The sequence below is a fragment of the Salvia hispanica genome, chromosome 5 (assembly GCF_029641045.1).
Source record: "Salvia hispanica isolate PSC_SH4W2 chromosome 5, Shi_PSC_v1, whole genome shotgun sequence".
NCBI lineage: Eukaryota > Viridiplantae > Streptophyta > Magnoliopsida > Lamiales > Lamiaceae > Salvia > Salvia hispanica.
In genome coordinates this window covers 36,411,346-36,427,110 of record NC_142696.1, presented here as the reverse complement: position 1 = coordinate 36,427,110, position 15,765 = coordinate 36,411,346, and the positions used below count along the sequence as shown (strand labels likewise).

The following is a 15,765-nucleotide window of genomic DNA, read 5'->3' as shown; positions in this document are numbered from 1 at the left end:
TGTCCTGCTACTAATTTTTGGCTTATTTTATAACCTTTCGTAATAATTTATCTATAATTTACAAGATGTTTTTAGGTGTAAAAGGATTTCATATTATTGGGTTATCTGAAAACTGAAATGATCTTTTTAAATAATTAGGAGCTTAGTTAAACTATTGATCATGTATATCGTAAAAAACATTCTAACGTGTATAAAGAATCAATACTATATTCACATGCTGATATATAAGTCTTTGGACTATGGGTTTATCTTGCTCATAGTCTCCGGACTTTAAAAATATCGCTAGACATTCATAGACTAAGGATTTATCTCGAAAATGATCATTTTTCGCTGTTTTCGGTCAAAAATACCTTTTGGGGGTTTTGGGGGATTTGGGCAATTTGGTCTTTTTACACTTTTAACATTTTAAATCTGATATTATTTCAGTTATGTACTAAATCTAATATTATTTTAAAATTATCATTCTTCTTCCCTTTTGTCATCCTTCACTTTGTTTCTTTATTTCAATATTAAATTTAATTTTACAAAATTAAATTTTAAATTTCAATTTTTAAATATCAATAAATTTTTTTAATTATAAAATTATTAAATAACAAAAATTAATAGTCATAATCAATATTTGATAGTGTCATATTTAATCAATAAGTTATGACAACGCCTTAGTTTTAATCAATATTTAATAGCTTTAATCATAAATAGATAATATAACACGATTTATTTTGTAATAGATATGTATCTAATGTAAGACTAATATAGTTTTCGTTTATTAATTTGAAAACAATCAATATTTACTATTTCAACAAAATACTCCTATATAAAATTTTTAGTAGGATCAAATTTTTAGTCAACTTCATAATATTCAATTACAAGCAATTATAACAACCGAACGAAGGCTAAATAGAATAGCTCTTATTTTTCCATAATGATTAATATTATTTTTCTGTACCTCTTCAATTCAGCCGAATATTATATTAAATAACAAAAATTAATAGTTTTAATCAATATTTATAGTGTCCATGAATTAATAGTTTTAATTAAAAAAATTTATTGATATTTAAAAATCAAAATTTAAAATTTAATTTTATAAAATTAAATCTAATATTGAAATAAAGAAACAAAGTGAAGGATGACAAAAGGGAAGAAGAATGGTAATTTTGAAATAATATCAGATTTAGTACATAACTGAAATAATATCAAATTTAAATATTAAAAGTGTAAAAAGATCAAATTGCCCAAACCCTCCAAAATCCCCCAAAAGGATATTTTCGACCAAAAACAGTGAAAATGATCATTTTCGAGATAAACCCTTAGTCCAGGAATGTCTGGCGATATTTTTAAAGTTCAGGGACTATGGACGAGATAAACCTATAGTCCAGGGAACATTTTTGTAGTTCACTCTAATAAATAAAATGACAACTCTATTATACATTCTATGATTAATCTTTTATTTAATAAAATGCAATTATTTCATTGATGAAATAAATCAGCAAACTGACATCCAAATTGATGACCCAGACATGTGAGCATCAGGGAGAAAACGTGATGTGGAACTTCTGTGCTTCTAATCTTTTTCTCGTTTCTACAAGAAAAAGTTTGATACTATTGAAATTTTCAAGATCATGTGATATAGTACTAAAGTTGGAGACACGTGTATCATGAGAAAAATGATACTCGCTCTTAGAGCATCCGCAATGGTGCTTAGGCCAGTCATAGGCCAGCCATTCTCTCCCCTGCCACATTAGCAATACTAAAAAATCCACCTGCCACATCAGATTTAGGCCAGCCATAGGCCAGCCGCAATAAAAATAATTCAAAATATACTACATTTACGAAATTAAAATTACGATTAAAATACGGAATTAAATTTACGACACATATACGGGAAAATTCATTAATTGCATTTAAAAAAGTTACATAGATAAAAAAAATTACATGCATAATAAAGAAAAAAAACTATCGCCGTGCAATCCTCCGTGCCCACAACTCTTCAATTATATCCTTTTGGAGTTGAATATGAGCATACACTTGGCGCATGTTGGCAAATTCCTGAAGGCGGCCGGCTTCATCGAGAGGTACCCCACGTCGTACACTAGGGGTGGCCGTTCCGTGGCTTGGACCGGCTTCATCGTCACTGACCCAACTAGTCAGTTGTACGCCTTCGTCTTCGACGATCATGTTGTGAAGGATAATGCAGGCGTACATTATCTAGGAAACGCATCCGACATCCCACAAACGCGTTGGACCCTTAATTGCCGCCCATCGAGACTGGAGCACACCAAATGCGCGCTCCACGTCCTTGCGCGCCGACTCCTGTCGTTGCGCAAAGTAGGCCTTCTTTTCATCACTTGTTTGTCGGATCGTTTTCACAAAGACCGGCCACCGAGGGTATATCCCATCCGCCAAGTAGTAGCCCATATCATGCCGGTTGCCGTTGGCCACAAATGAGAGACGGCTGGATCGACGCCCTGACACTTCTCGTTGAAGAGGGAAGACGAGTTCAGGACGTTGAGGTCGTTGTTCGACCCGGCTACCCCAAAATACGCATGCCAGATCCACAGCCGGTAATCAGCTACGGCCTCGAGGATTATCGTGGGGTTCTTTGACTTGTAGCCGGTCGTGTAGGACCCCTTCCAGGCAGTCGGACAGTTCTTCCACTCCCAATGCATACAATCTATGCTGCCTAACATCCCGGGGAACCCATGCTTCTCCCCGTGCATCTGCATCAAATTCTGACAATCTTCGGGAGTAGGGCTTCGAAGGTACTGCTCACCGAAAATGCTGATCACGCCCTCACAGAACTCCTTCAGACATTTCAGGGCTGACGACTCACCGATGTGGAGGTACTCATCCCACATGTCTGCCGCGCCTCCGTAGGCCAAACGCCTGATTGCCGCCGTGCACTTTTGGATAGGGGTGTGGCCGGGTCTGCCAGCCGCATCGTGCCTGAAGCGGAAACACAGATATTGACGCTCTAATGCCCCAACGATGCGCATAAACAACTCCCTGCGCATTTTAAAACGCCGCCGGAACATGTTGGCGGGAAACCGCGGGTTTTCTGAAAAGTAGTCGTCGTACAGCCGCTGATGTGCAGCTACGTGATCCCGATCAATCACTGCTCGGTGGTGGACAACTCGTGGAGGGCGAGGTATCGCCTGCTGTTCCACCATACGCATGTACCGCTCCATCTCGCGGTTCATGTAGGCATTCATAGCCTCGTTCATCCTCCGTTCGTACTCCTCAGCATCCCCACCACTACCACCACTACCACCACCGCTACCACCCGCGTTACTCATCGCGCGATGATGCTCTTGTACAGAAAGTTAGAGAGAGAGAAAACTCGTTAAAACAAGTGGTGCAAATGAAAATGAAACGAAAATCGCGTTTATATAGGTTTGTAAAACAAAAAAACAAAAAAAACAAAAATCGGCGCTGGCCGATCGCTGGCCGATCGGGAAGCTACAATGGCGGCTAGCCGATCGGCTAGCACATCGGCCAGCCCACGCCGATCGGCTGGCCAGTTTACCGCTGGCCGCCTACAATGGTTCGGCTAGCCGACCGGCCACCGCGAAGAATCGGCTAGCTGGTCGCTAGCCGACCATTGCGGATGCTCTTATTTCAAAGTAAAATCATCTGCCATTTTGATACATCTCATGAAATTTGTATGTATTTTTTGAAAAAAATTCACTACACGTTGATTGCGCACTAATGATTTGTATCTCATTTTTATTAAAACTAATTCAATCACTTTTCCGTTTTCTCTTTTATATTTTACTAATTTTAATTTAACAGACAGCTCATACTGTGAAAATTATTTTTCAAGAAAGCTAAGGTTGTGTTAAGTGTTAACTTACCTAGATGAATTCTCCTTTCTGAAAGTTTGATAAAAAGACGTGGCCATCTACGTTTTATGTCTTTTCATATATGGTTGATATGGGACCTTCGGAACATAATGATTTTCCAGAAACTCAATCCTAGTTGGAATAAAGAAAAGAAGTGTTTATTTTGACAGCTTCATATGTGGATTAGAGGTTGGTGTTCGACCTTTCCTTTTTCATCTTATCAAGTTATAGATGATTTTATCAACATTAGAAGGTGGAAAGAACCAAAGAATCCAAGAAAAAGAATACCTCAGTGACATGTTGGAGGTGTCGGGTACGTATGTTGGAGGTGTCGGGTACGTTTTCACATTCTTTCACCCTTCTTTTGGGTAATGCAGTTGCTTTTGCTACCTTTGGCTTTCTCTTGTTCTTTGTTAGCGGGACATCTTTTTACTGAACGTGTTTGTTGCTCCTCTCTGTTTGTACTTTTGGAGTCTTAGCTCGCCATTTTTTTTTATTTGAGTATGAAGGAGGAAATTACAAATAAACTCCTAAGAAATGAGAAATTACCACTGATGTCAAGAGGGCTCGAACTCAGCACCTCATACATTAATGTCTAGGATCCTTGCTGCTAGGACAAAGACTTTGGACACTCACACTAATATTTAAGTGATTGGAAGACTCCGAAATTTAATTAATTGGAGAAGAAGCGCCCTACCTACAGATTGCACCTGGCCGTTGTTTCATGTAAATTATGGAAAATAAGCCCAAAGTAAAACTTATTGTTATTATCATTATTTCAAAAAATAATTGCACACACACGTCTTTATCTTGACTAAATTCTGCGTGACTTCCTAAAAGATGTGAAAATTGATATGCCACCAGTTACCCACAAAAAATGAGTCACAAGAAAAAGATGGACATAAATTGTACTCCTACTTGGATACTAAATAAGATAAAAGATGACTCCATTTCTGTGCACACTCATACTACTTATCTTCCATTAGTTAGAAATTAATATCTTCAAAGTTCTTAGCTCTATATATATTGGTTTTGGATCCCTTCACTGACTTCACTCGATTAATCATAAATTAAAACATTGATCAAAATCCAAACCCATATATATCAACAACTTATTGAAGTTTCCTTGTATAAGATTAACAGCCCTATACTATTATGATTAATACATGGTTTAATACTCATTAATATGCTGAATTTGATTTGATGCTTGCAAACTTTTTTGAGTTGATGAACCCACATCTATGAATATGAATACTATCGATTTATACACGTTGAAATTGTTTTATTTTCTGTGATAGTAGTATTAATTAACAAAATATCTCCTGAGCTTAAAATAAATGAATTAGGTTGAAAACGGGGTTTAACTATGAAAATTAAGCTCTTAATTACACTACAACCAAAGCAAATCAACAAGAAATCCAAGTGGAAACTCCAATAGAACACTTCAATATCAAAATTAAATAAATAAACAAATAATTACATTGCATCTAGATTCTGAAGGATATCAAATAGGTTTGGGGAAATCCCCTCAATCATCATCGGCGACGCAACGTCATCGTAGTCCGACACGGCGGATCTGACGGCCGCCGGGTCGGACTCCTCCCATTCATCCACTTTACCATTAAACTGCCCCAACTTTGTGACTTGTCCCTCCTCCGAGGCTGCATGAACATTGTCCTCCTCCGCCGCGGCCGCCTTCACCGCCTCCACGTCAGCATCTTGGCCGGTGAGTTCTTGCACAAGTGACCGGAACTCCAAGGCACTTGCCTCGAACTTGATAGGGTTTGTGATGTAGACAACCTTTAGTGGCGGTCTTTTCTTTATTTTTGGGCTCTTGTTTGTCTTTTTTGGGATTCTTTCCATTTTTCTGAAATGAATAAATGAAGTGGGATTTGTTTATATATATAGAAAACCTAGAAATGAGGTCAAGAAGACTTGCCTATCTTTTTTTCTTTCTTCTTCTCAATTTTCTTGAAGAAGAAAGTGACATGTCTTATAGTATTTTCTATATATATAACAAATAATATTGGTATGTAAAGGTATTGTTCAAGTTACTCTGCCGACATGTCAAGTATAGTAGTATTGAAATAGTATTGTATCCAAATTTTCAATATTATTATGTGACGTATAAATAGCTGTTATAATGGCATTAAATGATCTAGTACAATTTTTGTTACACAGTGTAAGTCCATTAGTCTGCTTAGAATTTATTGTGAGTAAATGGGCTCATAACTTCAAACTTATTAGTAACAAAAATAATTCAAATAAAAGTTTTTACAATTTTTCAAATAGTATTCTTCTGTCCATTTTTATTTCAATTTAGGTTCACGTGCATGGTTTAGTTTAATTTTACTATAGGTCACTAGAATTGATTAAAATTAACTAGTTAGGTTTAATTATTCTTATTTCACATAATTTTAATAACCAATTAACCCAAAATTGTTTATTTGTTACTAGTATAAGTGTTGGCCTTTCATAGTTAAAAAATGTTGATGAGGGCTAGTAATATCATTAACTATTTTCAATTTTTAAATTACTAGTGAATGTTGACTGACACATCAGTATATAAATATTGGACAGAACCGCTGCGGTAGAGGGTGGACACAATTTGGTATCTTACCAAATGATGACACTTAGCATGATTTAATTGGTTTCACATATTTTTCAGATAATAAGATTTTTTTTATTTAAAATACAAACTAAAATATTCTATTTTTAGTGTTTCACCCATTTCCTATTTTGTTATAAATCCAATATTGTTTTTACTATATTCTCAAAATTTCTTGGAATCCTAGGTTGTTAATTATCGTAATCTTTAAAATGTTCAAAGTGAAATTTTCATGAAATTTTCATATTCTCGTAATGCAAGAAGAGGCAACTCACTGTTAATGGGTGATAAAAGTAGAACGTGAAATATATTCTTCCCTATTTGTTGAAATGCAAATGTTTTTTCACGTAACTAGTTTAGTTTGCAATTTTTTTTGGTATTGGTGTCTTTTATATTTATTGCTATGTTTACTTTTTGGCATTTTAGCGTTGCATATTTTTTCATTTTTTGATACGTGTCGTTTTCATGCTTAAAAATATTTATATAAATGTTGTGGTTGGGTACTTCCCTTAGCTAGGTGGTCATGGATAAATCTTTCAAAAATAGTAGTGACCTGCTATATTTTGGGTTAATAGTTGAAAACTTTTAATTCGATCCATTGCAATTTAATTTGATTTCACCACACTCAATTAATCCATATAATTATCTATTTTTTTTGGTTTATTTGACCACTATTTCAATATTCCATATGATTAAATGAATAACTATAAAAATCTTACCAATATTTAGTGTATTATGCATTATATTTTGCTTATTAAGTAATAGTATAATTTAATAACACAGAAATAGAATTTAAAAAAATCAAATTCAATATAAGAAATAATAATCCAATTCTTAAGTATTTATTTAAATTAATTGAAATAGATTACATTTCATTTATCTTAAATTAATTAGAATTGTTACATAGACTCGAGATCCCTCTCATGCAACGTTATTGAAAAAGTAGGAGAGTGGCGTTTCTATTTTTATAAATGTACTCCCTCTATCCCATTAAAAATGAAACGTTTTCCTTTTTAGATTGTCTCATTAAAAATGAAACGTTTCATTAAATGGAAATATCTCTATCTCTATTTTTCATCTCCTTTACTTTATTTTTTCTTCATTAACTCACAAAATAACACTACATAAAAATCTGTGCCGATTCCCAAATGTTGCATATTTAATGGAACGGAGATAGTATCATTTAGAGTGAGACATCCCAAAAAGGAAAATGGTTCACTTAGAGTGGGATGGATGGATGGTATATTATACTTCTTTTGTCCCATAAAAATATAGGCATATGATATGACACATGAATTAAAGTAGTGTTAGTGGCTAGTGAGAGCGATATTATTAATAATTTATTAGAACTATGATAATTGTAAGAGTTGTAAATAGCTTGATGTATATGAAAAATAAATTGAGATAACTTTATATAAATAAAAATAATTATATTTTTTTGAAATAGATTAATACTCTATCCGTCTCACATAATTTGGGACATTTTGACCCAACACGGGTTTTAAGAAATCTAATAGAAAGTGAGTTGAAAAAGTTGATGGGACGTGGGTCCTACTTTTAAAGTATTAGTTTTATAATAAAATGTGAGTAAGAATGAGTTAGTGGAATATGAGGTTCACTGCTAAAAATGATAAATGTGAAATATGTCAAATTATATGGAACGATCCAAAATAAAATACTAGATCAAATTATGTGGGACGAAGGGAGCGTAAAAATGCATATACTTTTATGAGAAAGAGAGAAGGAGTACTAGAACTGCGAATGGTCCCAAGCTTATATGTGTAAGTATGTTTGCCACATGGCGCAAAATTGTCGAATGAACTTGTGTTGCTGACGTCACCGTCGATGTAGTCAATGACGTCATCCGCCAACCAGCTTTGGCCTCGTGGCCCACTTTCCAGCACACAATGACAACGATACAACCTAGCCTTTTCTAATTCGTTAGTACTCTAGTACTTCGTTCATTTTCCTTTATTTACAAGCTTTCTTGTTAATAGAAATATTTTTTTTTTTGTTAGTACTCTAGTACTTCGTTCATTTTCCTTTATTAACAAGCTTCCTTGTTAATAGAAACATTTGTTTTAGTGTTGACTATATGAAATTTAAAAATAATGTGTTAAATAAAAAATGAATAAAATACTTAAGAGAGATAGAGAAATAATAAAATAAAAAAATTATTTTTTACTAAAACTAACTTAATTATCTTAGAATTTTTTAAAATAAAATAATGATTCTATTAACATGGTACAGAGAAAATACTTCGTATATATAACATATCACTTTATTTCTTTATTTCAGCCTATTTTAAAAATAGCCAATTTTTTCCCGTTATCGTTTTGGGATACTCCTTAAAAATAAACCAACGTTTTGGGATACTCCTTAAAAATAAACCAATTATATTAAAGTATTTTTTTCCCTCTTTAATGAGGTGAGTTTCATCCTCTACGCTAATAATACTCCAATTGTTTTTTTCTTTCTACGTCTCTTTTACAGTACTAATTGTATATTAAAGTCGTATCGTTTCAAATATTGTCTAGTAGAGTAGTATTTTTTTAGGAATGGATTGAGTACATGCTACTATGATACTATCCATTTATAATATTTCATTTTTATAATATACATGCTATTTTTTTTTCTCTTCTTGTTTAATACTCCCTTCAACTGATAATATTGTAATTTTCTTTTCAAATTTTATTAATTTTTTCTCACTAAAACACGAATGGAGTATAAAAAGACAATTCAAGTAAAGGTTTCGCAACCTAAAACTGTCTCTTATTGTCATTCATTTAGCAAATTGTTTTTAATTAAGACTCCTTCATACGCATAAAAGATCTAGACGGTAGAGTTAAGACGTTCAATAGTAAATTAGGTAATGGAATGAATGAGTTGTTTATGAATTAAAATATTCACTATAGTAGTAATGTTGTTGTATCAAACTGAGTGCAAAGATGATGTTCGTTGTTGCACTCATTCATACTATAATTTTTGTCCGTTAATTTCAACGATAGAATTTACTAAACGTTAGGTGGATATTTTGATAGCTGATTTTGAAACGCAATACACTCCAAATCAACATTGTCATCGTCGTTATTAACCAAATACTAGTAGTAGAATTTAAACATCTGAATTGATTTGAGTGGTTAGTAAAAGCACGTGCTCCTCTTTATTGACAAAAAAACCCCACGTCTTGATTATTGATTGTTGATTGAAAACTCCACACGTCTTGATTATTGAAAACGGATTTGAATCCCCTGTTGTGGAGGAATCACAGCAGGGGATGCTGTGATTCACAATCCAGCCAATTATTTTTGGAAATTTATTTGCTATTCAGGCATTAAGCGGAGGTCACGTCACGGCCACGCGGTCACGGGGAGCCATGTTGACCTCTCCGATCTCGCCGTGTTCGCATACCACAATGTATTCTTCGACTTCAATTGATTTATTAATATAAATAAATAATTTACATACAAAATGTTGTGTTAGCTTACATGTTAAAGTTTAACGAAACCCAATAACTTCTATAAAAAAATCGCATTTTTTATGGTTCGAACTGTAAACCATAAATCCTACGATTAACATTCACTTTAGGGTGATTTTTTTTGTTTCAAAAATGTAATTCTTCAATTTTAATAAAATTCGTACTTTTCGATTATTTGCATATGAACATTATTAAGATAAAGAAAAAGTTAAATATATATGATAGGTTTGTGGACTGTGGTCGTGATTATGTGGAATTGAGGCGTGGTCGTGCTGACTTAGCCCAGGCATGTCATGATTTGGCCCATCATAGAAACAAAATGGACGCGGGAGCGGCAATTATCCAAACCCGTTACAATATTGGGCTGGTCAATGCTAAAAATTTAAATTTATAAACCTATAAATATTAAATATTTTGAATTTGTACTTTTGAAGTTTATTCTGAATCTATAAGCCTCTACTACAATGATATAGGGGTCTCTAAATTTTTTTGCTTTTGTAAAATTATACTCCTAGTATGAAAAATTATGAAAACCTGTTCCATAGCCTGGATTGTGATGCTCTGGCCCACTTAACAAGTAGTACTACCACATGTGAGATCTTTAAATAATGCAAATTAAGTGATTCAATAGAGCTCCATGCGTTGTGAATGTGCTCATGAGTCATGACCCTCTTGTCATACATAAAGGTGGTGTTCAGTTTTCAAGATAAAATAATACTTAGATATAATCTAGGATTGAGCGGTGAAATTATTTTAGTCATAGGGGGGTTAGATATGACTAATTATCCAATGATTATCCATCTAGGATTGAATTGTGGGTTGAATCTCATGAACTAAACCCAATACAAATTTAATCACGGATACAATCTTGCAAATCGAACACCCCAAAGTATATTACTATTCACCTTTCACCATGACACTCTCTCATCCTTTTATTTTATATTTTATATAATTTGTAATTACGTATTTTTATTACATAATAAAATTCATATGCGAATAATTGAGTAATAATAATTTCATTAAAATTAAAATTAAAATTGGCATATTGAAATAAAAAGCTATATAAGTGAAACTACAAGTGATAAAAGTGCTAGTAAGCCATTGAGGGGATTGAATCAATCCTATATTTCTTAAACTAAATCTTGTTGTACTTGTATGTGGGCTTCAATGTCCGCACATCAATGAATAAATTATCGGTAATCTTGAAATGTCGTGTGCGCACTTCAAGTCCGGGTTTTGTTTTTGGTCTAGGAGCTCTAAGTGTCACATATGCATGTATTAGTCTTCCAATTACAACTATTCTCTTGATTATCATATTACGCAGTGTAATCATGCATATATGATGTACGTGAGTATGTCCTTGTACTACCCAGATCTTTCAGACTAATATATGCTCGCTTGGCGTATTTTGGGTCAAATCATATTTATGCGGAAAAACAAACTCTTTTAACCTCATTTGGTTACAAAATAATCTTAAAGAGTGTCGACTGTTTCGAGTAGATGTCGTCGGCAAGATAGTATCATAAAATGTAAATAAATTAGCATCTCAAAATTTATTTGTAATTCAAAAAAATATTGAAAATGGGGATGATGAATATGTGTTACACATGATCAATTAAATAAAACAAATTATAATTTGCGACAATATCTATAAGGTTATTGAAAATACTCAATTGAAATGAAAGCTTTCAAAATAAAAGAAAAAAAAAATGAACGAATTTTCATTTGATTCATCTTCTTTCCTTGAACCGCTGAACGTGACCGACAGAAAGGCTAAAACATTTTTATCAAATAGAGATTCCAAAACAAGAAAGGGGAAGTCGTTTCCACCACAATTCTGCACTCCACTCACGAATTAAAAGTTGGGCAACAACAAAAGCATAGCAAAAATGATGAGAGGATTTTGGAAAGTGGACAACATTCTCCAGTTGAAAATGACATTATCGGAATGGCACCTCCCTAACTTCAACAAAACTTAAAATAAACAGATTCTGAAATTGCATCATTTGAAAAATGGAATCTTGATTACAATAATCTGCTGGGCCCCTTGAATTTTCGTGCTGAAAGACACTAATCATTAAACGCCACCAAATTCTCTAGACAGAAATCAAAGTCATACGATTTTCCTGGTCAATCAGCTTAACTTTTCTCCAGCTCCAAAGATCCAACCGTTGAAATTTATCTTTATTGTGTAATCCATGCCTTGAAGATGTTTGTGAAAAGGCCTCTATAAGATCTTGATTTCATTAGGTCAATTTGGGCTTGAAACTTTGATTTTATTAGGTCAATACACATGGGTTTGGGATATTTAAGGTGTTGATGGTGTATTCATGGCTAGAGCAACTGTAAATATTGGGGGTGATGCAAATAGTAGAGCAAGTTCAGGGATGCCAAGCTTTATTTCCCAAGCACCAGTTTCTAACACCATGTAAGTCTATCTCCATCCTTAAGTAATTATCTTTAGGGTTCAATTTTGAAAGTTGGACCTTTCAAATTTCCCCCTTGGTAAAAGCTGAATCGGGCTATGATAATAAATCAGAGCTGTTGAGGGTAGGTTAAGAAGTAAAGGTGATGGGCAGTAAGTAGGTAGAAAAAGAGATGTAGGCACTAAAGAAGTGAGACTGTGAGGGGGGTGAAAGTTTTCTTCTTGTTAAATCTTCAATGCTTAGTTAAATGGTGTTTAATGTTGAAATGGATTCAGCTTGTAGTTGAGAGTTTTTACTTCAATGAATTTATTGCAGATAAAGTTATTCTTGGATTTGCTTTATTGGTATTAGACTATATATTGATTGAAGTGGTCCTTCTTCTCAAGTCTCAATCCTACTGGTGTTTGTCTCCACTCATATGATCTGGTTGTGTTCTGTGATTCGTGGGATTCAACATTATTGTGCTTTTGGTGTTTGAGTTATGGAAGTTTAACATTATTGTGATCTATGTGTGTTTAGTACCTATATGTGAGTGTAACTTGGTGTTTGCAGAGGTAGAGAGGCGAATGCTACACAGACTTCTAAGCGGCCTGATTTGGGGGGTCTTGAACAGTATATTGGATTTCGTGTAGGGGATACTGGTAATGCCACCCATGGTGAGTTTCACAGGATGTAGAGTTGGTTTGTGTGTGTACATGTGTGCCCTTTCTAACTTTGCAAAAAAGATTAGGTACTCGTCATATTTTATGGTCGTTTTAGCATAACGAACGTAAAATTGTGTGAAACTATGAACTAGTCTAACTTTCTCGTTTTGGCGCGGAAAGAAATTTAGTAAAGCTTCACATTATTAGGAAGTAGTTGTTCTAACGCGGTGGAAGTGTTTAATCTAGTTCTGAATAGCCAAGCGACTAGTCTGGATCATCATAATCAGTCTGGTGCATTCAACATGGTAAGCATCTCCTTCAGTATCGCGTCTCTATTTACGTCATTCGATTTTCATAGCCTTTGTAATGTTTTATGACCGATAAAAGTATGTACAGTCTAGTGCTTCAACAAACGCAAATTTCTTTCGATCCGGGGCAGGGCAAGTGCAGAAGGGCATGCAGAAAAATCTAGTGTCTGTAACCGGAGCTCAGAATGAAAACTGGAGAGAGTCAAACATGGCAGATTCGAGTTCACACACAGAAACCTCAACAGATATGGATCCTGATGATAAAAATAACAAGGTGATTTGTCTTTCTATTCTTTTTTTTCATCTGAAGACGTGTACTTCAATTGTCTGATGTTTCTGTGCTCCATGTACAGTTTGACATAGGCCAATCTGTGGATGTTGGAGCCGGGGATTCCAGTGACAGATCGAAGGTAAATATGATTTTATTTACCAGACATTGCGAGTTTATATATCATCATCTTATCAATCCTTTTCTTATGATATGACACCAGACATTGCGGAGGCTTGCTCAGAATCGAGAGGCTGCTAGGAAGAGCAGACTGAGGAAGAAAGTAGGTTACCTTTATTGTTCGAGTTATGTATGTATCTCAATTGGTGCTTGTATTTTTGAGCAAATTAAGGTAACCTTTGACGTATATTTCAGGCCTACGTGCAGCAGCTGGAGAATAGCCGTCTGAAGCTGACTCAGCTGGAGCAGGAGGTGCAGCAGGCACGCCAGCATGGCGCGATCGTTTCAAGCAATGGAGAACAATCTGGAACTGGAAACGGTGTGATTTCTGTTCCCACAGAGGCCCTTCCTACATTTCTCTCTGTGGTGAGTTATGAAAACATAGATGAGGATTAGTTGCTTATGCTTCTGTCATTGCAGGGACCTTAGCTTTCGATATGGAATATGCAAGGTGGGTGGAAGAGCAGAACAGAAGGATAAACGAGCTGAGGGTAGCCGTAAACTCGCATGTTGGCGATGCTGAGCTGGTTACAATTGTGGAGAACACTGTGGCACACTTCAACGAGATCTTCACGCTGAAAGGTAACGCAGCCAAGGCGGAGGTGTTTCACATCCTATCGGGAATGTGGAAGACTCCTGCGGAGAGGTGTTTTCTATGGATTGGTGGTTTCCGTCCGTCAGAACTTCTGAAGGTCCGTCGTTTAGATCGCTCCACATTCTGTAGGTCGTTTTCTGTTTATTTTGTTAAAAACTAGAGAATGATGGTTTGTGCAGATTCTGGTGAGCCAGCTGGAGCCCCTGACGGAGCAGCAGCTGTTGGGGATCAGTAACCTGCAGCAGTCGTCGAACCAAGCAGAAGACGCCCTCTCGCAGGGTATGGAGGCGTTGCAGCAGTCTCTAGCTGAGACATTAGCCAGTGGTTCGACTGCGAATGTGGCGAATTATATGGGTCAGATGGCGATGGCAATGGGCAAACTAGGCACTCTAGAGGGTTTCCTACAACAGGTGATGCTTCCTTCCTTCCGGTTAATGGAGACTAGAGCTAGTAGGATCTTGACTCATCGTGTTTTGTCTTTCCGTTGTGCTAGGCGGACAACTTAAGACAGCAAACTCTGCAGCAGATGCGTCGCACACTGACGACGCGTCAGTCGGCTCGTGCTCTTCTGTTGATACACGACTACTTCTCGAGGCTCCGGGCCCTTAGCTCTCTGTGGCTCGCGAGGCCCAAGGAAGGGTAGATGCGTCTAAAGAAGGAAGAGGAATCTGAGAGGCAAGAATGGCCCTGCAAAGTGTGGTTTCCATGTCCACATTCTGATTTTATGAAATAGGGCAAATAATCATGTATTCATAGCTTGATATAATAGACAGATGATGATAGATCATGTACAGGCCAGAAGAAGAATACAAGTCAATCAAATTGACTTCAAAATTCAAATAGATGAAATAATATTAGCACATTCGAACTCGTTTTGTCTTTTAAACCCCAGAAATATATAGTGCAGTATAAATTTTCTTGACAATATAAACTTATCATATAGTATTGAATAAAAGTAGTAAGTACAGAAATTAATATATAATCATTTGTTAGTTTGGTATGTACGGAAAAATGTTTATAAACTGATATTTTATTGATTATGTAAACGATACTCCACTCGTATATGTTGTATACTCCCTCTGTTCTAGATGTCTACATTCTTGAATGACAAGAGATTTTAAGATAGTTCTTAGAAGAAGTAATTTTTTTTTTTATGTACAGTTGACTTAAACTTCCACCCAGGGGCCGGATGTAGTAATAAATTCCTATAAATTCAGTATTTTTATACTCCGATTTTAACCTAAATGGATCTACACATGCACGATTTTTCCAATATATGTATACCATAAATAGTTACCCTTTGTTTATTTGATGCTCAAAAAAGTCTCATTTGTTTTAAAGGTGAATAATAAGTAGTCCAAAATACTTAACCAGAAATGAATAAATAAAATAAATTCGGCGTTATCAATTAATACTCAG

The 15,765-nt window shown here is 35.1% G+C and overlaps 2 protein-coding genes across 5 annotated transcripts; one reads left to right on the top strand and one right to left on the bottom strand.

The window, feature by feature from the left end:
* Positions 1 to 1,883: 1,883 nt before the first annotated feature.
* LOC148926736 (uncharacterized) lies at positions 1,884 to 5,320 on the bottom strand. 3 transcript variants are annotated; one of them, XM_089058060.1, is made up of 3 exons: positions 4,389 to 5,320; positions 4,128 to 4,294; positions 1,884 to 3,971 (listed from the first exon to the last, which is right to left on the bottom strand). In XM_089058060.1, the coding sequence occupies exon 3, from the start codon at positions 3,291 to 3,293 to the stop codon at positions 2,364 to 2,366; it is 930 nt and encodes a 309-aa protein (XP_088914186.1). In that variant the 5' UTR covers positions 3,294 to 3,971; positions 4,128 to 4,294; positions 4,389 to 5,320; the 3' UTR covers positions 1,884 to 2,363. The 3 variants fall into 3 exon arrangements, with proteins under 3 accessions (XP_088914186.1, XP_088914187.1, XP_088914185.1); XM_089058061.1 differs by having other exon boundaries at positions 1,884 to 3,307; XM_089058059.1 differs by having other exon boundaries at positions 1,884 to 4,294.
* A 6,631-nt stretch (positions 5,321 to 11,951) lies between these two features.
* On the top strand, positions 11,952 to 15,216 carry LOC125190186 (transcription factor TGA2.3-like). Of its 2 annotated transcripts, none has more exons than XM_089059019.1 (10): positions 11,952 to 12,353; positions 12,904 to 13,007; positions 13,203 to 13,300; positions 13,383 to 13,577; positions 13,657 to 13,713; positions 13,795 to 13,854; positions 13,947 to 14,070; positions 14,172 to 14,443; positions 14,526 to 14,756; positions 14,840 to 15,216. In XM_089059019.1, the coding sequence occupies exons 1-10, from the start codon at positions 12,256 to 12,258 to the stop codon at positions 14,987 to 14,989; spliced, it is 1,389 nt and encodes a 462-aa protein (XP_088915145.1). In that variant the 5' UTR covers positions 11,952 to 12,255; the 3' UTR covers positions 14,990 to 15,216. The 2 variants fall into 2 exon arrangements, with proteins under 2 accessions (XP_088915145.1, XP_088915146.1); XM_089059020.1 differs by having other exon boundaries at positions 11,954 to 12,353; positions 13,392 to 13,577.
* Positions 15,217 to 15,765: the final 549 nt, after the last annotated feature.